This window comes from Rhipicephalus microplus, chromosome 8 (genome assembly GCF_043290135.1).
Source record: "Rhipicephalus microplus isolate Deutch F79 chromosome 8, USDA_Rmic, whole genome shotgun sequence".
Taxonomy (NCBI): domain Eukaryota; kingdom Metazoa; phylum Arthropoda; class Arachnida; order Ixodida; family Ixodidae; genus Rhipicephalus; species Rhipicephalus microplus.
In genome coordinates, this window is record NC_134707.1 from 118080943 (window position 1) to 118106683 (window position 25741).

Sequence of the window (25741 nt, forward strand, 5' to 3'; positions counted from 1 at the left end):
TCAGACATTCTTAAGAATTTATGAATCACCATTAAGACATTCAGAAACGGCCTTTATTTCCACCCCGGAATCATTTTTTGCTGCTAGATGGCCGCGATTTCACACGCCACAAATTATATTTGTGCAAAATTTACTGGAGCCTCTAAACGTACGTGTATGCGACATCATGCCGAGTCGTGATAATTTAGTCCCGGTGGAAATTCCATTCGACATTTTTCCTAATAATGCCAAATTACTTCCCCATAATATTTTGGGTGGTTTACTACAAGATCACCTGCGCCGTATTACAACGAACGTTATTATTGCTACAGACGCATCTCAAAACGACGAAAAGTCAGGGGTTGGTATTTTTAGCCCGATTTTAAATTGGATTTATTCCCTTCGACTACCCGATTTTATACCTGTTTTTGTGGCTGAGTTTCTGGCAGTAGTGCTCGCCTTACGCAAGTTAGATACAGCAATTACATCAACTGTCATAATAACAGATTCCCTATCTCTCTGTGCGGCACTTTCTGTTGGTGCTGATAATCACGTAACAAAGGCGTTCCATGCACTAGTACCAGCACATTTGAGAAAAGTACGATTAGTTTGGGTGCCTGGACAGAAAGGTTTGTTTCTAAATGAAATAGCCGATTCCTTAGCTAAGTCGTCAATCAGCCAACCAATTCTACCACTCTGTCCATCATCCGCTTATGTGAGTGCTGCTCGATTCCGCAGACGTACGCTTATGCAAGTCTTTAAAGGTTCAGCACTAACAAACTCTACATATTATCGCCATTTATTATATCCCTGACGAAGAGACTTTTGCTGCACTCGAAAACAAGAAGTAGCTATCACAAGGCTGCGTTGCCGGGTACCAAATCTAAATTTCTATAAACACAGGTCTGCTCAGGCACCTTCGCCACTGTGTGCGTTCTGTGATGAACTGGAAACAATAGACCATTTCTTTTTGACCTGCAGGCGGTTTAACACATTAAGAAAAACACTATTAGAAATACCTTTACGTGGTATTGGTATGGACTTATCTCTGCCTGTCATTTTGTCTTTTGGAGCTTCCATTTCTGGTTTCTCTAATGCGACAGTATGCGCGGCCGTCCGGGACTATATTGATGCAACTAATAGGTTGACTAATTAACCAGTTTCATTATCCTAACAGGTTCACATAATTATACACGTATAAAATCTGATTATTGCTCTATTCTGAGAATAAATTCGTTTATGTAAATATTTTATGCATTACATTTAGCACCACACTTTCCTAGGCTATCGGTAATCTTTCTGTTAAACCTCCATCATTCCAAATATGAACAGTAAATGTTGAAGCCACTCGATTCTTGGCCAATCCGCCACAGTGGGTATGCGCCACTAACAATAGGAAAACAACAACAAGTGTGGTTAGCGCCTCGTTTTGAAGATGCACGCTCGTGTCTTTCTGCCCCGCTGTTCCTGCCCCTTCTCTACGACTCTTGGTACGTGACACTATTATTGGCATGCGGCCTGCGAAAGGGTACGGGAACAGTTTTGTGCCTCATACTACAGGCATACTGCACGCAAATCGCTGCTGTAAATCGAAACAGCTGCAGTCACGCTTGAATAAGCACAATAGGTGCACTTACTGGTTCACTTCACAGGGCTCGTAGTTTTTCTGCTGATTGCGATTATATCCTAAGGCGGTAAAGCTCGCCGTTTTTCGCTGTAGATAAAATCGCAAAACACCGCACCGGCACGTTTCCCGCGATGCGCTGTGCTCAGCAATCTCTTCCTCTTGCGCTGGTCGTTGTCGCATCACATGACATCGAAGTGACCCAGATGACATTTTATAAGTAGCAGCAGCATGAACAGGCACTTTTTCGCATTTTAAACTCCCACAACCACTGCATTCCATGCTAACGAGGCGCGCCTTGGCAGTTGCAAATTATGGCGTCTCTGGGCGCACGAGTATACCGCCGAAGGCGCCTGCGTTCGAGATAGGCGTGCTCTCGTCTATACGGTGGGGTGCCGGGGTTCCCTGATAGTCAGAAAGCTGTAATATTTGGTAAGCTAGGTAAACGACACAACCGTTAACGATGTTTCTACAGGCCCTCCCAGAGTCGAAGATGATGGTTTGCGATGTGCAGTGACAAGCTGCGAATCGAATGGCGACTTCCTCCGCGTGAATTGTGTCTTGGGCTGGAAGCATGAGCCCACCTACGCATTCCACACATCAACATCACGGAAGATCGCATTTAACTGCCATTGGAGGGGAGATACGCCCTCCATGTGCTGCCTTTTTCAAACAATATGGCAAAGGAAGACCACAAGTCCTGGCACCTTACGTGAGCGGAAGCCCGGGCCCGCTATTGTAGATCGAAACCCGGCGGGTTTCCAAACAGTTAACGGGCAAAAAAAAAACGTTACTGCGCGTATTCCCTTAAGACCACGCAAGAGGTATAGTAAATCTGAAGACAATTGACACGCATAATTGCTCGTAGTCTAAAGCATGCTATTACCCAGAATGCAGCCGCATGCCATTTTGAAATTTATCGCTCACTTTGTAGCGAGCTTGGAAGCGTGTACGGAAAGGAAGTCTTACGCACTTTTCCGCTCTTCGTGAGGATTGTAGGCTTGCCGTCCTTTGCCTGGAACACCACCATCTCAGTGGTTCGGATGGAGTTCTGCGACAGCCCCCTGGCCTGTGACTTCGACGGATCTCTCGGCGAACGACTTTGGTCTACTCGGTTGCATGCCTGCCTACTCTGGAATCCCGTCTTCGCCGACCTTCTAGCTCGCACTACCAGCATGTGTGCACTTTACCGCACCCGAGACTTGAACACCAATGCGCAGCCGCAACGCTATCACCCATGCCTGTGTCGGGAGGCATAAATCTCGGCGCTGCAAGGTCACTCGTTATTGGGCTTGGAAGCATGTATGTAAGGAGGGCTTACGTCTTTTCCCGCTCTTCGTGCAGATTGGTGGACGCTACAGCTTTGCCTAATCCCGTTTTGAGAATCTTAATGCCTTCGTCGTCGTGCTGCCAAGCCCTGAAGCCACTATTGAACCGTTCTGTTCATAATTGCTGATGTGTGGTGACGTTGAAACTAACCCTGGTCCCTCCAAGGAACCACCAGAATCTTTAGGTGAGATCTTCAGAACCACAAAGGATCGAAACCAGGGAGCTATGGGAATGAAAGACGTAGAAAAAAGATTTCGGACACAATCGTTGAGCACAAAACAGTTTCTAGTGTTACTTCTGGCATCAGCGAAAGGCTTGCAGAAGCTGAAAATTAAACGGCAAATATCGATCATTGGCAGAGCGAAGTCGGTGAGATTTGCCACAAACAATGCAGAATTTCGAGAAAGCTTCAAGTGATTTGCAGGTGCGGTTTGATAACGCGGAACACCACTCTCGCCGCGATAACCCTGTGTTTCACGGAATACAAGACCATACCTCAGAGAACGCGCCGCAGTCTGAGAAATAAGTGTTGAATATCATAAATAACACGACAAATCTTTTTATAACTAGCGACAAGAGCTCACAGGGCCGGTCGTCTGTGTGCTGGAAAGAAAAGCGCCCCTTGATCGTCAAGTTTGCAGCCTACAGAACAAAAAGAACAAATCATTCGGAAACGTCCGGAGTTGAAAGTACTGCGTCATTAAATGAAGATTTCTATTTTAAGCATATTTAGGCAACGCTCCTGAAACTGTGTAAATCCCTGTTCATATACTCTCAATATTCATATTGTGTTAGCGTGTCGTCAATACGAAAGGATCTAGGTGTGCCACCCTTTGCTTATCGTCGCGGTGTATTATTCCTATCGCTCTTTCACAACAACTTTTATCATTCATTGTTCACCTAATCAACCACCATACACTATTCTCGCAGGCTGAACGTCACATCGAACTGGGCACATCAACCAAGTGCCCCCCCCCCCCCCCCTCATACAACTACCCTTTCAGGTTTTTTTTTTTTCGCACAGCCACAGATTCGAACAGTCTGCCACACAAAATTTCCGTCCTAATCAGCACACCCGCATTCATTCAACAAGTACCTCATCATCTTTCAGAACAAAAATCACTGTATGTATGTAATTTTCATCATTACAACTGTTTGTATATATCTAAGCATCGTGTACTCATATTATCAATGTCATGTTCAATAACACTTATTGAAATGTTATTTCTAAGCAATGTATAATGAACGTATGAAAACCCATCCCTTATGTAATGCCCCTGTTGGGCTTTTAAGTAAGTAAAATGAAATGAAACAGAAATTTGGGGCTGGAACCCGATGTGCTAGAAAAAACTGGCTGAGTTCGCCAAGAACCTTTAGGTTCCACATCAACTGCGATATAAAAAACTGCCTACTTACTATTATGATGAAGACAATGATCCCGTCCATAAAACTGGTCTGCCAAACAGACTGCCCCCTTCCCTTCTTTCTTTTTTTTTTTTTTTGACCGAGACGAGCGACGTAGACCAAAAAACTTAGGAAGCGAGAGGGGTCGCGGCTCGAAAAATGTTTGCAGGACTAGCTCCACACTGCTGTTCTCTAACATATAATGTCTAATGCCAAAGAGAGATTAATTATGTACCCTAATCGATTATTGTAATGCTGACATCACAGCCATCACTGAAACGTGGTTATCCGGCAACGTGTCCAACGATTAACTGCTATACTGCAATGAAAAAATATCGAAGATATTGCAATGATCGCTCTAATTCAGTTAGTGGTGGTGTATTACTCGGAATTACTGAAACTCTCAGTAGTTTTGTTGTTCTAATTACTAGTGATTTGGAAACAGAATGGTGTTAGACAGCAAACCTTAAAAAGATGATTATTGGTCTCTGTTACCGCTCCCCACCCGCCAGCGCATCATTCAGTGAAAACCTTCGCGATTGTTTAATCCTAATTGCTATATTTCTCACACATCATCAACCGACTATCATAACTTTATCTTTGCACCGGTTTCACATTATCGCACTTAGGTGCTTCGCCCACACCAAGTTCATCGTCCCTTTTAGACCTGGTTCTGCCGTGAGTAAGTGACTCTGTTTCTTTTATCACTTGTCTATTCTTCGTATATTTCCCCACAGTAACGTACCTTGGTACAATAGGTACCTAAACCGACTTTCTGACAAAAAGAAACGTTTATTTCAAAGGGCACAGTTTTCTCAGAACGCATCTGATTGGTTATCGTGTTTCCTACTGGAACATGAAAATCAGGGGCGGCGCCAGGATGTTTTTACTGGGGGGGGGGGGGGGGGGGGGCAACCACGAAAAGTGAGTTCCTCCGGGGGGGCAAGCTAGCTCTGCTCCTACTAGGTTTTCAATATATGCTTCCGGGCACTTGGGTGGGCATAGGGGGGGCAGGCGAGAATTTGGGAGGGGGGGGCTCCAGCCCACCCTTGCCCCCCCCTGGCGCCGCCCCTGATGAAAATCGCTGCTAATGGTGCATTCAGACGACGGACTGAATCCGGATGTGGCGGGACGGACGGCGCGTCACGTGACCTCGCAGCAGCGATTCCCCTCGTCCGCGACTCGTCCGCGCGGCTCGCGGACGGATGACCCCAACCTATTTTTCACATCGGGATTCTGGCGGGAGGCAGCCGGTACTTCAGCGGAATAGCTCAGGGTTGGTGGCAACCAGTACACTTTTCGTCTGCTCGCGGCATGTCCTCCATGGCTCGCGGACAGCTAGCTGCTTGACTGGTCGGCAACATCTACGCTTGAGCATGGTTTTCTTAGTTTCCGGGGACTTCGTTCTCGGGGGATTAAACAGCAGAAATCATTTTTGTGGTTCGGGAAATGTCGCCGCCGTTGTTTTGACACGCGAGATTCTTAGCCGCCATGGTGGGGAAATATTCTAACTTCTGCAACCAGCGACGTGCCGCTACTAAGAACGGACGGGAGACGCGTTGTTCTACAAGTGGGGAACAATGGTGTTGAAAGAACATTCTGCCAGCAACTACCTTTTCTCCTGAAAGAATAACACTCCTCGTTCATTTGTCACTAGGCGACAGACATCGCAGCTTGGCTGGTACACTGTAGCCAAGCGTCGCTTCTTGCGGGCATTCATGTTGAATACTCTCAAACCGGTCTGCTGCCAGCGGGCGCAGGTGAGCGCCGAATCAGCTGTCGAGGGTAATCCGGTTGTTTTCCCCTAGGACACCGTCCGTCGTGTAGATGCGCCTGCAGGCGGATCATCCGCGGATTAGCTGTCCGCGTCCATGACAAATCCGGATTCGGTTCGTCGTCTGAATGCACCATAATGGGCACTGAGAGACAGAAGACAACAATTAGACACCAAGCCGTAATACCTAATGAACTAAAAACTATATTTTTTTTCCTTAAAAGTGAGTTTGAGGATTCGTACTTTGCAGTGAAGAGTTTAACTCACAAAGACCCGCACTCCACTTTAAGTTAAGGCACACGCTGCAAGTTTTCATTGATCAACAATGCACAGGATAAATCTCCCACCACCACTAGATTGGAGGTCAAGATCCAGTGCTTATATATATATATACGGGGTGACTAGTGAACGGTTGTGCAGCCCGAGCCGCCAGTTTAAGAAACTCGCTAGCAGACGCTGCCTGCGTCAGCGTGTCGAGGCGAGAGAGGGTGGAGCGCACGAGAGGAGAGAGGGTAAGGGACGCGCAATCTCAGTAAGGGTGCGCCTGCCAGTAAACATCACGGGGAGGAAGATTTTTTATGTGATTCTTAAAAGATAGAAAAGAAGATGAAAAGTGAGCCCCGTAACTGTCTGCGTAATAGTGCGACACCTCAACAGTAGCTCACGAGGTATGGAGGTAAGGAGGGATTAAAAGGATAGGATTAAAAGGTATAGAGTTAGAGGGGGAAGGAGAGAGCGTGGCGCAGAGACAGCGACATCCAGAAGGAAGGAGACGATAGGAAAGATGGACACGGTCTCAGGAGTCCGAGGACGAGGCACCACTCGTCGAGAGCTCTTGTTGGCTTCAGAAGATAACGTAGGGCGAGTCAGTCGGCCAGAGCTGGCTGTCGTCGGAGATCACGGGGGCACAACCGGTCGGCACGAAATCCAGAGAGCGAGTTTGGAGAAATTTGTGGAAGCGAGCGTTTAGGTTAGCAGACGCTTCCTGCGTCGGCGCTGCGAGGCGGGAGAGGGGGAGCCGACGCGCAAGCGCAGTAAGGGTGGTCACGCCGCACACCGGATTGAGCTCGACCCTAGGCTGCTTCGCATTTAAAAAGCCAAAGGTGAAATGGCAGCCAGCGTCTCTTTCGTTCTTTGTACTTGCGATCTTTTTGAAAAACTAAGTTATTAGTCGAGGTTACCCGTCCGATGACGTAGCGCCGACCGCATGACATCACAGTGTGGCGAGAGCCAGGCCTGTAAAATTGGGAGTACTGCACAGTGAGAGTGGCAAGGGCGAACTAATGAGAGGCATGCCAGGAAGGGGGAGAGCAAGGCCTCGCGGAAATAAACCAATAAGAGGAGAGTCAAGAGGGGAGAGTTGACTCAGCGTAGGAATCGAGCCGTTTTGCGTTAAGTAGGTCAGCGAGAATCCAGGTGGACTACAGAGGGCGTAGGCGAAAACCTGGATTGTCCCAAACGATCATCTGTCTGTCGGTGCCCACATATATCTGCTCCCGTCATGATACAGACCCACAGTTGTGTCGCAGGTTTCATTACAATTGTTTCACCTGCAGTTCGTGAACCGGTTCACGGAGACGCTGCATTTCGGCATTCGTTTCACGAGTTCAACATGGCGGCGGTGGCACCGCGGTATTGATTTCCAAAACGTGCAGCCATCGTGCCAGACAAGTTCACTACTAATTTTCTGCCCCTGTTCGCGAGGTTGTGCCGAGACTGCAGCACAAGAAGGCTGCAGCTGCATCGGAGAACAACATTCCTCTCTGTTTCAGTGCTTCCCAACAAGCATGTTCTACGGTAGTTGCACATGCAATGCAATTTAAGCGACACAGTCTTTTACGAATAAGTTATCACAGCCCCAACCCACCAGGCAGCCAAGTAGCATAGGACTTGCACGACATATGCATTTTCATATTCGTTTCCGCGTCGTGCTGCTGCTGCACTTGCTGAAACCAAGGACGTTTAAAAAGAAATGCTGCTGTGTACGATCCCGCAACGCTTTGCCAGCAATAATGAGACCAGCTTCTGCCCTGCCAAGATCTAAGAAACGTGCTATTTTCTGGTGGTGCCCACTAGGACATCAAGTGGCTTTGGTCTGTTTGTCTAAAAGCTACTGCAATTATAAATTAAAATTACATTTCCGTTGAAATAACCCACAGAGACTAGTATCTGTGACACTATCTTCGATAAAATTTGCCTTGAATTCAAGGCTTACTAAGGAAAGGTAGTAACACAAGGAGGCACTTTGAGCACTATCTGACCCGAAAAGCTTGCCACGTAACTGGTTGCGCATGCGAGTCAATCGCCGAATGCCAACAGCTCATCATGCCCACTAGTAAGACTGCTGCCATAGCCGCCATCTTACGGTGGGTAATAATCCGCCGTCTTCACTCGTGAGCAATAATTGCCACTCTGGCCACCTTATTTAAACCTCCTTGGCTGAAGCATCCCCTGCACGACGGCGGCATCCAGACGGCACCACCGTAAACTAGCTCATGAAGTGTAGGGTGAATCGAATGAACCTATTGCAGAAATTTAAGTGCCCTGTTAAGTTTCGTAAAATATTCGAACATCACTGCTCTGCCAAACATTATATTATGAACAGTTACGACGAATCTTTAATAAACAATATGCACAGTGCTGATATAATATTTGCCAACAAACAGTTTGAGCGAAAACCAGCTAGCGCGCACTTTTTCCTCAGAAGTGCAGGCGCGCCGGCAAGCGATTCTACGCCAAAGGGTTCGCAGAAGCGCCCAAAAGATGTGCATTCTCCCGATATTATATGCTATACAAGCACAATTAAAACATATACAAAAATAATCTATAAGCACTGTAGCAGACGATGCCTGCGTCGGCGTTGCGACACGAGAGGGGGGGGGGGGGGGTCGCGCATGCGCAATGCTGGTGTAAACAAGACGGGGATGAATGCCTAGAGGAGAGGGGGGGAAGCGAGCGTGGGTAAGCAGACGCTCCCTGCGTCGGCGTTGCGAGACGAGAGAGGGGAACGAAGGAGAGGAAAAGGGACATGTATGTGCAACAGGGGTGTTAACGCCCCTGGGAGGGATACCTGGAAGAGAGAGAGAGGAGCGAGCGCAAGAAAGAGATTGGGAATTCGAAGAGTAACGAGCAGCTGTTGGAGAGAGAGGTGGAGAGTTGCGCATGCGTAGTGCGAGTGCGGACGCCGCCGACGCTGGGGGAAATAGGCCCGAGCAAGCGATGCTTCGCATATAAAAACATGGCATAGCCTAATGGCCACAGGCTTTCGCAGAACACGCTTTGGAATGAAGTGTAAATTTTTTCAATAGTGAGTATGAACTTTCATAATATTTGAAGGAAGAAGCCGCCCGACAGAAACGTCAGCAAGAGCTTACGCGGTACAGCAAGAGCTGACGCGGCAACAGTAATATTTTATCGGTGAGCCATCGCCATGTTCCCGCAAGAGAGACCAAAGCTAAGCACCAATGAAGGGATCCCTTGAAAAACACTCAAGTATTGATAGCCAGATGAAGGAGGAGCATCGAGATCGCTATTTCAACAATGTTTGCAAAGTGGAGGAGGCTAGATTTTTCCGTTTTTGCGTTGTCCTGTAATCAGGGTTCATTGAATAAAAAACAGAAAAAAACAAAACTCTATAGTAACCCGTTTTCAGCCAGGCCACAATCTTTCTTAACGATACATTTATCCAGTCATAGGGTTTTCATGCCAAGCCACGATCAATTTGAACGTTACATATAATTATAGGCTTGCGCTCAGCTTCGTCGTTTCCGCCCGCCATAGTTCTGCCGGGCGTCACTACACGCTGGCGCAGTCGGCAGAAATGTAGTGCCTAAAATAAATATTTTGATATTGGTGGTTAGATCCATACTATGATCATCCACAGCTATAGGCTACAAAACAAAAAATAGAGGCATCTCAAACGTTCTTGAGGGCCCCCTAAGGCTAAAATTGTATAACATGTTACAGTTTAACTAGCATTTTAATGAATCTTCATTGTTGTTGATTACATGCCTGTTGATTATAGGCAGTATTGTAAATTAAAAGGGCCAATAACATGCAAAAACATGAGAACTTGGGTTACTTTGTGCATTAATGAACCAGAACAAAAAATATACGAAATGTACGCAGAGAGGACAAGGGAGTTCTTGAAGGTATCTGATCTTCAAGCAAGGATTACTACTTTCCCAAAATTAATGAATACTTCTACTTAATGGCCAAACAACCAACAGGTGGAGACAAGTGCACAAGTAAACACAGACAAGCAGCTTGGGATATGTGTAGAGATATATTAAAACCGTCCGGTTCTGTACAAAAGGAAGCAAGTCACGCCGTGGCACACTCCCACACAAATGTAACACACGCAACACAGAACACTGTGTGTTATTCTTAACACTGTATAAAATGCAACAATATTCGCACATAAGTATACACACTCTGAACGCTAATAACACGCGAGACACGGCCACTACCTCGTCAGTGCAAAAAAGCAGGCGACTCTTGCACACACAAAAAAAAGCCAAACTAGTTCATTTTATCTACATTGTTCTCATACACACAGCATAGCGCATGTCCTTACAGCTGCATCTACAGCTCCAGAATTATTTCTGTAGCACAAACTGTGGGACGTTTCATGATGCTGGGCACAGGCTAAAGGTGCAATTGCGCACATGAGAATACAATATCCGTATCAAACACTCCACACAAAACACGCCTCTTATAATTGAAGACTGCACGTAGAACAGAGCACAAACACATTTCTCATATCAAAAGTTACATGGATTCAAATCCGTGAAAGCTTCTTTAGAGTAGTTCCAACAGACCAGTTTGTGCAACCTGAAAGTGCTTTGAAGCTCTGGTGTACGAGTGCTAGTGACAAGTGAACACAACCTGACCCATCCTCTTTTTCTCCTTACAAAACCAGCATGCGACTTCCAGCAATACGCACTCTTGCCCAACGCACATAACGAAGTCACGTTCAGCATAGTGCCCAGATTTTATGTTTTAATGAGAATTTGGAAAATTCAGCCTTATATGCAGTGTGGGGACCATCCGGTGTGGAGAAATGCTTCTACACATGGTTCCTTCTATTCGTTTTTAAGTGTGGCATTACAGCTAACTGTGATGTTCATCGTTTGCTGAATACAAACCAATGTTTGGTCAAACAGCGTGCTAAATTTCTGACAACTTCATTACAGATAGAACAATCTGTAATCTTGTAAAGCAGCAATGAACTAGGCTTTTCAGTAAATGTTCTGATACACACTTTCAAGTTTCAGTAGCAAATCGTAAGTCACCTTGCTGCACGACCTGCAGCCTATGAAGAGCAGAGACATTGTCAAACGTAGATTGCCGGAGCAAACGTTTTGACAGGGGCACCTTTCCTAATGTTAACCACACAGCATTTCTTTCTAGACAACTCACCGCCTTAAACCTATATCAATCTCTGAAATGCTGTCTTTTTTTTTTGATTCCTCAAGAACTATTATTTCAGTGCAGGATTTCAACAGTTAATATTTGTTTTAAAAATCAGAACAGCGCCATTACAGAATATACCCAAAGACGCCATCATTGAAGTAGAATACAGCTATCAAATGAGCTAAATTTTTCCAAACAAGCATACCGTTTCCTTGTAGTAGAAAGAGCATAACGATCATGCCTCGTGACATACGGATTCGCGAAATATGGCTAACGAAAAATCAGTTAGCCTTAGCAATGATGAAGTAAAGGCATTCATAAATTAGTTAACAAACTATCAGCAGTTCCTAATTAACTTAGAGGGGTGAGCTTTCACTGCACTGTACCTTTCAGAAATTAATACGTCTACTAGCAACATCACATCCCCAATCCTAGTTGTATAAAACAGCACTTCCATTAGCCTCCATGACGACTCACTGAAAAGTGCACAGCAGACAACAGCTGTGTTCCCCGCACCACTCTGACAACTCGAAGTCCAAAAGCCATTTAGCACAAAGGCCACTGATGCATGAGTGCTGGACAAGGACGGCCACTACACCTGCAACAAGAAAGAAGTGGTGCTCCTTGTTGACCTAGAGGAACACCACTGTTGTCGGAGGATCCATGAAAAGTATTTTAGGTACACTAACAACACCAATCAAATGACAAATTCAATATTTTTGTGCCGGATTCCCATTGCAAGTACAATTTATGGTGCCATATCGTCAGTTCATTACAGCAGAACCTCATGATAACAAATGCAGATACCGTATGGATTGAAAAAAAAAAAAGTTAATAAAATATTTTGCTTACAAATATAAGCAATGAACAATAGCATTAGTAACCATATTGGGTTACCATGAGGGCATGCTTTGGTTGGATGCAACTTTGCCATAGCGACATTTTATTTCAAATAAATTAGAATGTGGGGTTATTTGCCCTATGCAGCTCTGTGTCACAAATTTTTAAGACATGTATTTACAATAGTCTGAACAGTGACCTTACAAGAAAAGTCTGGGGACATCATAATTAAGTAAAATACAGATGTCACATATGCTTACTTGTTAAAACAGGCATGTGAAGTAGTCAGAAGAAGGCATGGATTAACTTAAACAGTTTCTGGCATATATAAAACATACAGGAAAAGTTTCCTTGAAGTGCTAGTAACATTCTTATGCTACTTGATGCTGCATTAAATTGGCTTTACACCTTTTCACACTGTTGCCAGCAAAGTACCCAACTGCACCTACAACAGAACAAATTTCAGCAAAATATCTATTGGTGTAAACAATCTGGTGCCTTATGTAAATGCTTAGAAGTCATTTTGCCATAATATCTAACAGAGAACTTGCTGAAGACTTCTTCAAATCTGCTGACAATGGCAACCACCGCTCTGTTAATAGCAAACATTGTTGGAAAAAGCATGCGCCCGAGCTTGGGATGGAAGAAAACGTTTTCCACTAGGTGCAGTAGCAAGAAAGTACATCACACATTGCAATAAGGCTCAATGTTTACTTTCATGTTAACCGAGGCACGTTGGGATGAACACATGAGAAAGTCCACTCAGAGGCACTGCTGCCACAGTCTCAGAAATGTTGCTTTCTTCTCGGTTGTCACCAAAACTGACAGAAACACTTCAACGAAGTCTAGCAGCCACGAAAAGCACTTATGACGGTGTTGTGTAGCGGTTCGTGTTTTCAATGAGTCGAGAAAACCAGGAACTTATGCTGTGGGCTTTGGCTGACCGTTAAATGACTACCGAAGTCTGTCCTTATTCAAAAGCTGTCACTTTCTCGAGACAGTTCGCTTTAGAAAGGTTACTGTACTCTTCAATGAAATACATACGTCGAACAAGACTCAAGCTTTGTAGAAATCGCAACTTGCATTTCACCCAGTGTCCAAAAGTTCAGATTTGCATCGCAAGAGCTGCGAATGATGGATGGGAATACAAAATGGGATGCAAATTATTGGTAATATGTTCCAATGTTCACACAAAGCTGACTCCCTCTCACTGAACTTTGGGATGGTAGTGCAAGACGTCAGGAATTAACTCTTGAAGTGAACCCTTATGTGATAGTTGCTTCTATAATGTGCAAGTGAACCCTTATGTGATAGTCACTTCTATAATGTGCAGCAAAAATCTTTTCACACAAATGACCAGGCCTGAGGCGGATGTGCTGATCGATAACCCAACGGCACTCCCCAGTGCAAGACATGCTGCATGGCTCATTGTCCTTTCGGTCGTGCATAAAAGACTTCAACAACCAACTGGGTGCATTGCTTGCGACAAAATAAAGATGGAAGCAGCATCGCACAGCGTTGATCATCCAGGCTCAGTACTCACACAGTGTCCGCCAGTAAAAAACGTGAAGCAATGAAACGAGGTGCTGCAGTGCAGGGCCTTGATGAGTCTAATTTGTAACCATCCTCATACCAACTTTTTTACACAAACACGAAAGCTGTGTCCTGGCACTAAAAAACCTGAGGTTCAACACTGTTGTGAAAATGCAAGTTCATCCTGGCGAGGCCTGTCGACACTACGGCAAGTCGTCAGGCGGAAAGAGCACCGTTGGATAAGATTCCTTGGGCAGCACCACAACTTCTTCCTGCGGCTGAACAACAGGCTCCTCCACCCCTCCGACGGCACCAAGCTCTTGCTGTAGCACGTGCACGACTACGGGCGCATTGGCTGCCACACCGCCGATTGCACCACCACCTACGACTCCAGCAGCGATAGCCGCTTGGTGTATGGCGCCAGAGTTGGCCACCGGAGGAGACCCATCAGTGGCGGCTGCAAGATTCGTGACAGACTTGCTCTTGACGCACTGAAAGTCGACGTGCCGGCTCTTGGCCTCCTCCTTCTCCCAGGACATGCGCAAGAAGGGACGCTGCACGTAGTTGTAGATCACCTCAGAGCGCCCACCTGGTCGACGCTTCACTTTTTCTTTGTGCGTAGGGTAGCCTGCAGAAGGATGCAGTTTGACCGCGCTCATTTTAGCGACCAGTAATAGTTTGGACAGACCTAACCTAGAAGATGGCAGATTACCTCCAAAATTGAACAAGTCCCACTTAGCAATCGGCAATGTTCTCCGAAAGCATGGTCAATGGCAGTTTGGCTCATGAGATCAGTTTCATGCACGTACACACTAACAGCAGGCTTAAGCAAAATATCGTAGGCTTCTGAAGTCGTACCCAACTGTCGTTAGCTTTAGATAATAGTCAACAGAAGGAGTGTCCTAATTTCATTATGCAGCTTTCCCAAAAGGCTGCACTCATGCTACCAAGTCTCTGACTACATTGTGTTAACGTTCAATCTTTTACCACTTCTGATTGCTTTTATTTTTTCTTGGTATCCATCATATTACCGTCAAATGTGGAGCAAGCGCCCCCACTCGAGTAAGCTGCTTGTTTCAGGAGATCTGAAATAAGCGCCATTGATCGGTCCCGGCTGGAGCAAGCGCCGCCATCCCAAATCTAGTCTAATTGTTCTTTACCGTATAGGGGAGGGGGGAGGGGGGAGGGCTTGCTCGACATTTTACTGTAGGATGCCAGCTGCTTCTGCTTTTTATGTCTCGGGATGTGCACCATTTAATAAAAGTAGTATCCTATTTCATATGCACAGTGAATAAATTACATTTATTGCCATAACTCTCCCAGTTGTGCCCATTATCTATTGAAGATGTGGCGGTTTGAAATTGACGGATGGCAAATATAGAGGATATCATAGTATGGTAGCACCGGCCATTCATCTACATAGCATAATTGATTTGATTGATATGTGAGGTTTAACGTCCCAAAACCACTATATGATTATGAGAGACGCCGTAGTGGAGGGCTCCAGAAATTTAGACCACCTGGGGTTCTTTAACGTGCACCCAAATCTGAGCACACGGGCCTACAACATTTCCGCCTCCATCGGAAATGCAGCCGCCGCAGCCGGGATTCGAGCCCGCCCCCTGCGGGTCAGCAGCCGAGTACCTTAGCCACTAGACCACCGCGGCGGGGCCATCTACATAGCATAGTAAATACAATCTATCACAAGACCTATAGCGATGATTTTATTTCTTCAAAAGTAGCCATGACTTTACCATAATTTTTCTGTATTCTAGTTTGGGAAACAGAGGTGCTATTGTGACAAGCAGCTCTACTAAATCATCCCTGAACAAAAAATCAATGCCATGCAAGTAACATTTAGAAAGTATCACTGGCACTTGCATGAAGTTTTCAACTATGCGCAGAAATTCCTCCCCACCTCAGGCTTGACTAGCAATGTATCAGCTATCAAATAATCACAAATTGCATCAAAACTATAGACAATTTCAAGAAAATTGGCGAATGTTGCAGGTAATAGCTTGCTGCCCACTGCAGATGCCTTAAAATTAACAATGCTATATGTGCAGCACTCACCTTCAATTCCAAGCCTAATTTTTTTAAGGCCACGCTCCTTGAGCACTTGCTTGGCAACATCTCGATTTTCTATATACTTGAAGAAGCGGTACATAGCTGTGCTGTGAATGACTGAAAAAGACAAAGGCAAAAGTATAAGCAAAGTAACATGGCTATTGACTTCTCTAGGACACCCCCTATATTTACAAAAACAGTAAGTAGTAAAACACACAGTGTGGATAATGAGGGGGACACAGGAAGGAAACACACAGCACTTCACTAAAATGCAAAGGTTTACTCTACTGGATGCAGTAAATAAATCTGCCTACAACAAAGCCAAATGTTCCCCATTAATTTACTCACTTTGGGAATGCTCTTCCCCTGTCTGCGGCGGGTACTCCTCATCCCAGTCAACTGTGTCATCATCCAGGAGAACCACTATGTGACACTCGCGGTCACCTCTCTGTAGATTAAAAACAAAAAAAGCACATACACATACATGAGGTAAGTTATCTATCTAAAGAAACAAACAATGCAATGTGTTTGCATCATCAAAGCACAAGTTTTTTTAGAAAAGTCATCGGAGACCTTTTTTATTCATATCTTGGATTCAGTGAAAATATGAGAAGACCACCAATGAATCGCTTAAGTAAATGATATGATGTTAAAATCAATATTTAAAGATAGATTTTATTGGATGCAAAGTTTTATTAGGATAATTTAATAATGTGTGATAAAACTTAGCTCGCTGTCAATACCCAACCAGAACAGCCTTTTTGGAAACATTAAGAGGTTGCAAGAAAAGGCTAGATGAAACAAATATTTTTCTTGAAATCTGCAAGGGTCCAGACCGAGTCACATGCAGAAAGGTGGATCAGCTGACGTAACCCACTGTAACCTGTCTTTCAGTCAGTGCAAGTGTGCACTGGTAAGCAACGCCTTCAAAGCACTAAAATCTATCCAAAGTGGAAGCACTCCAATCTGGACTTTTTATTTTTTGGCTTACAAGAACTATTGTCACTACAAATGATGCCTTTGCTATTCCAAAAGCCTAATCAAGAAATTTCGAGGGAGTTATTAAAATTCACAAGCACAACTTCATTGGACCTTATGGTGAGAGGTATCCAGATAAAAGGAGGTATGACCGCTCACCTGTGCAGCAATCACCATCCTGCAGACAATCAAATCTTCAAGGAACTTCTCAAACTGCTGGCGAGCTCCCTCATTAGATAGCTCGTGTAAAAGGCCCCCTAGTGAATGAAGAGAGAGGTAAAGAATAGTTGCTGCTCCATCACAAAACACAGCAACAAGGCATAGACTAGCACCATACACATCAATGTATTGACTATTAGGTGATGTACACCTTGCCTCTTAAGATAAGCAGAAGCACCTGCAAGTTGTAATGAAACATTCAATAAATTTGCACAACTATACGCCATTCCTGTAGCACGACTTTCTCTCTTAACAATAATTATTGATCATATTTAGATTCTATTACCATTTTGATAATTGCTAATATAGGATCCACTAAGCTTATACCTTTGGCACCTTCAATGTTCATATTCAATCTGTTTACACAGAGTTATCAATGAAATTTAGCTACTAATGGGAGAGGCAGATGCCACACTGACAAGTGCAAGTTAGGTATGGGGTGACAACAGGAGTGCAATAAAATAAAACACCTAAGCTGCAGCAAAGAGAACAAAATGGCAGTTACATACTGAGGTTGTGGCACTTGACAGTTTGGGCATCAAACGGGATGAGAAGGTAGTCGCATGCCTCTCGCAGCTCAGGCACGGTGACACTTGGAGGACAGTAGATGACGCCAGTCTTGTAGTAGTCCTTTAAGAGCGTAGAAGGGGATGTGTGAAGGAATATGCAGCAATCACTACACTAACATTCACCAGCATCTTTTAACCTCTCACAGTTCTGAGGAAGCAGCGAGTGAAGTGCAACTTCAACACAAACTCTGAGGTCGCCTCAAGAGGTGTGTGTTCATTGCAACTTTGGCAAAGAAAGTGACTTCCCTTCATTTATCATAACCAGAGGCAGCCAATATTTCCCAAAACTAATGCACTTCACGAGCGGGCCTTCACAAACAGCGAATATCATGGAGAGGTACTACTTGCATCTCGCTACGACTATTTCTACCCACTTCATAATCTAGAGCCCATAGAAGTGTGACAGCATGGGCTAGTTGATATGGCATGACGATAGTTATAGCGTGAGAACAAAGCGACGACACAAAGACAAGAAGGACACCAAAGGCACGAGCGCTCGTGTCTTTTGTGTGCTCGCGTCTTTCGTGTCCTTCTTGTCTTTGTGTCGTCGTTTTGTTCTAGAGCCTATAGTTTAGAAAACGTGCTTCTGCAAACACTGAAAAAATTAATCTACCAACCTTAAAATGTGCCCCCTAGAAACAAGTTCACCACAGCTAGATTCTCTGGGTGTTAGACAGTTAAACAGAAAAAAGGAATCCCCAGCTTTTATATATAATGCAATGAAAGAATAGTGACCAGTTCTTTCTTCATGCCTCTATATTTATATGGTTTAAGCATGCAGAGGTAACAAGAATGAAATAAATCTTGAAATGTGGCTCCACCTGCTGCATTATGTGACTACATGTGCAGTCACAATGCAAAAATCATTGCACCACTGAAACATCGAATACTTTCAGAATATTCAGTTTGATAAAAAATGTCTCACACCATCGCACTTACCAGGATGGCCCTGAAAACTGTGGCAGACAAGCCTTCAGCCACCTCGTACTCTCCCCGCTCATTGGGCCTCGTAATGTTGTTCTCCAGTGATGAGCCAAACATGCTGAAAGCAAAGCAATCATTTTAAATTAATTATGCTGCCACACAGACTACCACATCTCAGAACTTTTAGCTTCATTAGCTAGTCGGTTAGGTTTCATAGCCAGACAGTGCAGCTGGAACAGGACTGGCATGAATGAAGAAAGCATCTGTACACAGCACAATGTTGCAGCACCTTCATCTTTATGGCTGTCAGTCACTCCTGATAGCCCAATTCAAAATGCACGCTCCAGGGATCACAATATACACATGATCATTTTAATTTAAATAAAAACATATGAATAACAATATATTGAATATAAACCGCATAGGAATAAAGACGGGAAAGGTGTTCAAATATCACGTATGTGTGTAACATTAAAAAGATTCAAAGCAAAAAATATAGACTCATTACTCTGTCACGATGAATTATTAAAACTACAATTTACAAGGCTGTGGCAGGTGGAGGAAACTACAGGCAATGAGATAAATACAAATTATTAAGGTGAGAAATTATTTACTGCACGTGCCTACAAAGTAAGCGTACCTCCATTACATTTAGCAACTAACTTGAAAATGAGAAAGACTCTATAACATCAAACTGAGCTCACGGATTGTAATGTACGCTTGCAACACCTGTTCTTTTTTTTATATAACTTTGCATCTCTGCCATTTGTGGGCTACTGTTTTTTTTTGATACTGTAAGAAACATTGCGAAAGATGTAGTATTGAAATACTACATTTCTTTATATGTTGTCTTTCCGTTATATGTAAGGGCATTGCTACAGTGGCGTCGTACTTTGAATCATCAATGGGCTGCTCGGTCTCTCCACTTCACAAAAAGATGGAGGAACATTTGCAGAACAATCTAAGATCAGTCACACCGTAAGCAATGAACTTTTATCTGACTAGATATCATTGTGGTAAAAACAAATGGTGGGCATCGGAACAGCCACTATGGCAGAAAGTCCATTAGAATCCACAGAGAGGCAGTTGGAAACTGATTACAATTGTGCTTTAGGCGAAGTAGGTTTATAACAAACCCCTATTAATGATGTTTAATTAAAAAGTATGTACGTGTTGCCCTCGTATTCACTTGAGTGAATACTCAAAGTCCGTTGTAATCGCTGCTACTACTAGAATTTACCTCAATGTTCTTAAGAATTATTTACCAATAGCTTTGACACTGATTTTTTTATAACATAATATAAAGAGTGGCTTCGCTATCACGGAGCTCAATAGAAACAGAGCTGAGGAAGAGCCTCGGTGATAAGTCTGAAGCCGCTTTACTATGCTGAACTGTATCTCGTATGTGGTTACCATACCACATTCATTCATGCAGCAATACTAAGGCGGTATGGTGACCAGAGTGCATGAAATATAAGCTTACTGCATGGGAAAAAACGGTGATATGTGGGTGTGCGTTTTATAGCGCTACTCACCAAGAAACTCGCCTATCTTTCATGTGGATGACGGCACTTTCTTTCTAAGATATTTCTTGTCAAGACTGCCCTCTTCCCCACATCTTTTCATGACCCATTAGTGTATCCATGTTCCCTTTCACGCAATAAAACTTTGGCGGTAAGTCCGCCCTTGGTCCATCTTCGTTTTGTCCTGCGGTTTGGGTTGTTTTTAGTTTACTTGAACAAGTACCGACCAGCCCAATAAGCCCTCTAGTGTTTTCTCCTCCCGCTGACTTGCCTTTCACAAACCTGCTGTAGCTGGGCTTTCTATCTTGCTTATGCTTGGCTGATGCTATGCTTTCCCCTATGCAATGAACTTTCCCTGTCACCCATACTCTCGCTGCCTTTTCCGGTCGACCTCCTCTAGCTTCTCTTTTCCGTTCACCTCCTTCTCTCCCACAGTTACCTCATAATTGCTTGCCTTGGCACTACACGCGCTCGTCCCATTTACACATGCGCTACATGCACTCGTCCTATGCACTCGCCTCATTTTTCAGCTTTTCTACGCTGTGAACAAGATCGTTCTTGATGGACCCGGAGGGGTATAAAAGTGGAAATGCATGGCGATATGCAGAGAGCGATTTCTGGCACAAGTTACACCCAGTTATGGCCCAGTTCACGTTGTAACAATGGCCTGGTTGCAAGAAGCAGAATCACTTGACGACCGCCATCACTAAATAACACCGCTGCGTCTTCCTACTCAGAGTAGAAAAAGAAAACACCTCGCGCAGCACGTCGCCCGTTCGTTCGACAAGCGGGGCTTAGGTTGCACACTTTGTTTGGTCTCTTCCGATGACTCCAGACGACACTGACCTTTTGAAGCCGGTGTGGGCTTTCTACAAATATCTAGCAATGCAGCGCACCATCTGCCTATATGTCATCGGCGTTAATCCTAGAATGTCCAGATCTTATTGTTATGTGTAGGTTGTGTTGCCTTTTGGTAATAATTCTTACTCAAGACCTCAAAGTAAGCACTAGTGAGAGGCTGCTATGTGCCACTCGTCGCCCGAGGTCTAGGGCCAGATCATGAATTGGACCAAGAGGGTAGCAGAGACCTAGGCTGCGTAGGCTCCTCTGACACTCCACCACCGCATCTTTCCTTCTTGGGATAAATAAAAACTTTCTCCTCCTTTCCGTGCCGATGCATTTGCATCTGCCGCAATGCAGGCGTTCTCCGTGTGTCACGCATGGTTTTTTTATATAACGAAAAGCACCATGCGGTTCCGGCTTTGCTCCACTATAAAACATTGCCCAAGCCATACGAAAACCTCAGCTGCACACAGGGCACCAAAAACTGACTGAAACAGGCTATGTCGGTAACCATAGTTGCCGTGTTTCAAAATAAGGATGCCAGTAAAACATGGCTGTTCTCATGGAGTTTCTCAAATTAACTGGAGAAGATTGCGGTGCTGCGATCATTCAGCCACCATGAGAATGATGGAAAACACACAGATTGGCCGAGTTTGTGGTTGCGGGCTTCAAACGCACTTGTAGCTTTGTGGATTGCTGTGTTCTAATTCTGGTTCGATGAAAAAAATGCACCACCGTGTTAAATTTATAATAAATTTGAACTGGTCAGCCTAAGCCAAGGTGCTGAAAAGCGTAACAGCTGAACTTTTGCTGGACTCCGTCTAGCAGCAAAGCTATTTCAGGGCCAACGAAGGCATATGGAGCCGAAAGTACGAAGATGAGACAAAACAGTGTACTACTCATCATCCCCGTGCAGACTGAAGCGCCGTGTGTTGCAGCTCCCATAGACACTCATCTAGTGTATTTTACGTAAAACTCTATATACGGGTGCTCACCGTCCCAGCATGGTGTCCGGCTGCAGAGCAAACAGCGCGGGATCAACGACGAACCGCGTGTTGTCCACGATGAGGGTGACCCGCTCGTCCGAGCCTGTGGACAGCGCCGACATGGCAGCCGCCACTGCAGGCACGCACTCACCGTTGCCGCCCGTAGCCATCACGCCGACCGGGGTCACGCGAAACGGCACACCGCTGCTTTCGGTGGAGCTGGAGCCGCTGCCCGATGAGCTGCCCCCGTGGCCAGCACTTCCCGACTGGCTGCTGGACAATAGCTGACCGCGTCGGCTTCTGCAGTACACCACACACAACGTGCTCGAAGATTTAAGGATTTAATGAAAAAGAAATTGTTGAGATCATGTCGCCACTACAAGCTAAGGTTGTTACTCCTAGTTCAATGCTTGAAAAATGGAGAAGATAAGGACAGGGGAGCGTGGCCTTCCAATTGTTTGGCAGTCCGCGTGTTTGGTAGTTTGGTACACGTGGTTAATATTATGAATCCTCAGTTATTCGTAACTACATCACTTCCTTTGAGGACCTTTAGTGGCTAAGGTACTCGGCTGCTGACCCGCAGGTCGCGGGATCAAATCCCGGCTGCGGCTGCTGCATTTCCGATGGAGGCGGAAATGTTGAAGGCACGTGTGCTCAGATTTGGATGCGCGCTAAAGAACCCCAGGTGGTCGAAATTTCCGGAGCCCTCCACTGCGGCGTCTCTCATAATCATATGGTGGTTCTGCGATGTTAAACCTCACATATCAATCAATCAATGAATCCTTTGAGTGCCACTGAGACATTTTCTTTTTCAGTTCTCTAGATCCATAAAAAATTCAAAATAGCATGTAACGCAAGAAAACACGAAAGGCTCACGAAATATCATGTATGCACACCACCACCTCATCGACACAACGCTATTAGCCACTGGGAACAGCTTGGGCAAAAGACTAAAAAGGGCGGTTATCACCAGGGCCTTGCTATCGGCAGCCTATAAGACACGCGTCAACGGTCACGAAGCTGCAGCGCGGGCAGTGCTACTGGAACGGCTATACGCAGCTTCGCACACATTTCAGTCGGCGACTGCGTAGTCAGTTGCGAGGGAAAGAGCAGCGGTGGCCGCGGAAAGTTCGATGTAGCTGCAAATCTTGGGAGGGAAGCCACCCCGTAGGAGACTGGTGGCATAGGCGTGGGGAAGAGTCCCCATCGGGAGCGTCACCCCTCGTTATTATGTATGGAGTAGACTGTGCATTAGGCTGCTATTACCACCAGAGTCACAGCACCCCCAAATATATGGGCTGAGCCGACTTCGCGCCCCCCTCTTTGGCGACATAGAGGGGCAGCCCCCCACCCCCCTGCACACGCCTATGATCGGCGGCTTGGTAACGCGACACCAAAAACTATTTATTTTATTGCTATAGAAATCATATAGGCAGTCTCGGCTGGTTTTTGCCGTCGCCGCCGCCGTCATTCACGTGTATATACACATATATATACGCACACACACACGCAGACACACACACACACACACACACACACACACACACACACACGGGGAAGGATGCGCTATAACTCCTTTTTTTTTTGGGGGGGGGGGGGGGGGGGAGCAAAGATCGCCTTTCCGGCCGGGGTCATCTGCGCGCGCGCTTATCTCGTGAGCGAACAGGGGTAGGGAGGGGGGGGGGGGGGGGAGCCTGGCTCTTAAGTTTGCCCCGCGCTATCGCGGCAACAATCAGGGTGCGGCCTGTGCCACCACAGCAAGTGGGAGCTTCTACTAGCTGCACTGTCAACACAAAAAACATTGTGCCAAAAGTGTACCCGGAGCGGCCGTGTTCTATTACACCACCATTTTGTAAAGTTACGTGAGATGAGATCTAAATGAGTTGACTGCCAGCTTCACTTCGTATATCAACGCCGTCACTACGCACGAGCCTCGTTGTGGTCATGTATAGTGTGGCCGCGGCGCAGGAAATTTGGTTACTTAGCAAGCGCATGTTTAGTGCAATATTACTGCTCCTAAAAACGCTAGCCTTGCTTTGTAAAACATTCGAATACGTTGCTATCGCATTCATTGCTTCGCGCTTTTGGCGAAACTGACTTTTTTTTTCTTCTTTTTATCGTTAAGCACGTGTGTACCCTCTCGTCTGAAAAAAACGTACGCGTGCTAACGTTGCCCTGTTCAATTGCTGTAGCGGCCTGTGCAGGCATATACGTTGGTTCTATTTACCCTTTGCTGCGTTACGATTCCGACCGGCGCCTTGATGACACATTCTACAACTGCCTGGAGGCCACGACGTGGGCATGACATGAAGGCGGACTGAATGCGTCCCCACAGCGTGAACGGTATGCATTCGAGGTCCTCCGCGATGGCGTCGGGGTCACCATTTAGGAGGTCCGCGGCGCTCGCCGCACGCGCATAAAACTCGCTGCACGCTCTGTATCCGTTATCCGCACGGCTACTTGAATATATAAAGGCCTGCTGAGCACGTCCTGCACGTCGAAGCACGGACAACCATGCGAACGGACCTCCAAAATGTCACGGCGTTGATGTTGCCCTCTTGCGAATCGAGGCTCAGTGCACACCCCCTATACGTTTGCATAACGAGTGCCCAGTTTCTCGTAACTACATCACGTCCTTTGAGCACCACTGAGACTTTTTTTTTTTCATTTCTCTTTATGCATAAAGATTGTAACGAAAAAAACCCATTAAAAATAGATTTTTATTTATCGGCGTCTTGGTAAATCGCTGCGATGTTTTAGCCGTCAAAAGCAGCCTGAAGAACGGAGTTTTGCACAGAATTAGGACATTTAACCAAGAAAAAATAATACTTGTACGCCTACCAATGCGACAAGAAAGTGCGAGCTGATTAGAATAAAAAAAAACGTAGGATGAAGTAGTAAGGAAAATGTAAAGCAAACTTGGGAAACTAAGGCTAGAAAGAGCGAGGGCGATGGCTAAAGTGAAAGACGACTTCAAGGTTTACAAGAGTCAGCGAGCGCCATCAAGTAACTCGGCTTTAAGACGAACGGATTACACGTTCATAGAGGAAACAACACAAGCACCGCCAAACGTTAAAAGAAAAAAGCCGCTTCCAAAGACGCAACGCGAGATCAGCAAATGATGCAGCACCCAACTCAAAGACGCAAGCACTTTAACAAAACTTGCGGGAAGCAAGAGCTATCATTCTCCACTCGACTTCCTCCCGCGCGCCACTCATCCTCAGCCCACCGCGGGCCCCTCGCTAGGCCTAACGAGTGCGACAGCTGTTGCCTGCCAGACGACGGGAGTAGCATCGAAGCGTAAACTGGCGCGCTCCTCTTCGGAGAACCCATCCTCCGTCTTCCTGACTGTGCGGCAGAAGCCATCTCACGCCCGTCAAGGGAGTGTTCTTCCGGGCGTAAAGAAAACTTATCACCGAACCCGACACCGCATATACAACCGATCAATCCAGATAATTTTGACATCGTAGAATATACAAAAGTCACAAACAGTGATGCTATGGGGCGAAAGCAAAGAAAAAGCCATTCAGTTTTGGCGAATGCTCTCGCACCATTCGGCAACAGAACAGCAAAATTACATCATTAATGATCATAAAATAAAGCATTTCTTGCAAGATCATGTCGATTTGCATTTTAAAGCACACAGAAAAATGTTAAAGAAAGGAACAGTATAAATACTGCTTTCTTTGAAACTGTTTAGTGTCAGTAAGTAGCTTATCATTTGGCGCCCGCGA

General features: G+C 45.5%; 1 protein-coding gene across 1 annotated transcript in view; it reads right to left on the reverse strand.

Annotated features, from left to right (window-relative positions):
- Positions 1-13580: 13580 nt before the first annotated feature.
- The window catches only part of mri (BTB/POZ domain-containing protein mrityu), a 120212-nt gene continuing 108051 nt past the window's right edge, over positions 13581-25741 (reverse strand). Inside the window, exons 4-10 of the mRNA XM_037416815.2 lie at positions 22017-22307; positions 18671-18773; positions 17672-17792; positions 17103-17200; positions 16314-16413; positions 15972-16082; positions 13581-14526 (exon numbers count right to left, since the gene is read on the reverse strand). Of these exons, the coding sequence (XP_037272712.2) occupies positions 14102-14526; positions 15972-16082; positions 16314-16413; positions 17103-17200; positions 17672-17792; positions 18671-18773; positions 22017-22307 (1249 nt within the window). The 3' untranslated portion in view covers positions 13581-14101. The remainder of the gene's footprint in view (positions 14527-15971; positions 16083-16313; positions 16414-17102; positions 17201-17671; positions 17793-18670; positions 18774-22016; positions 22308-25741) is intronic.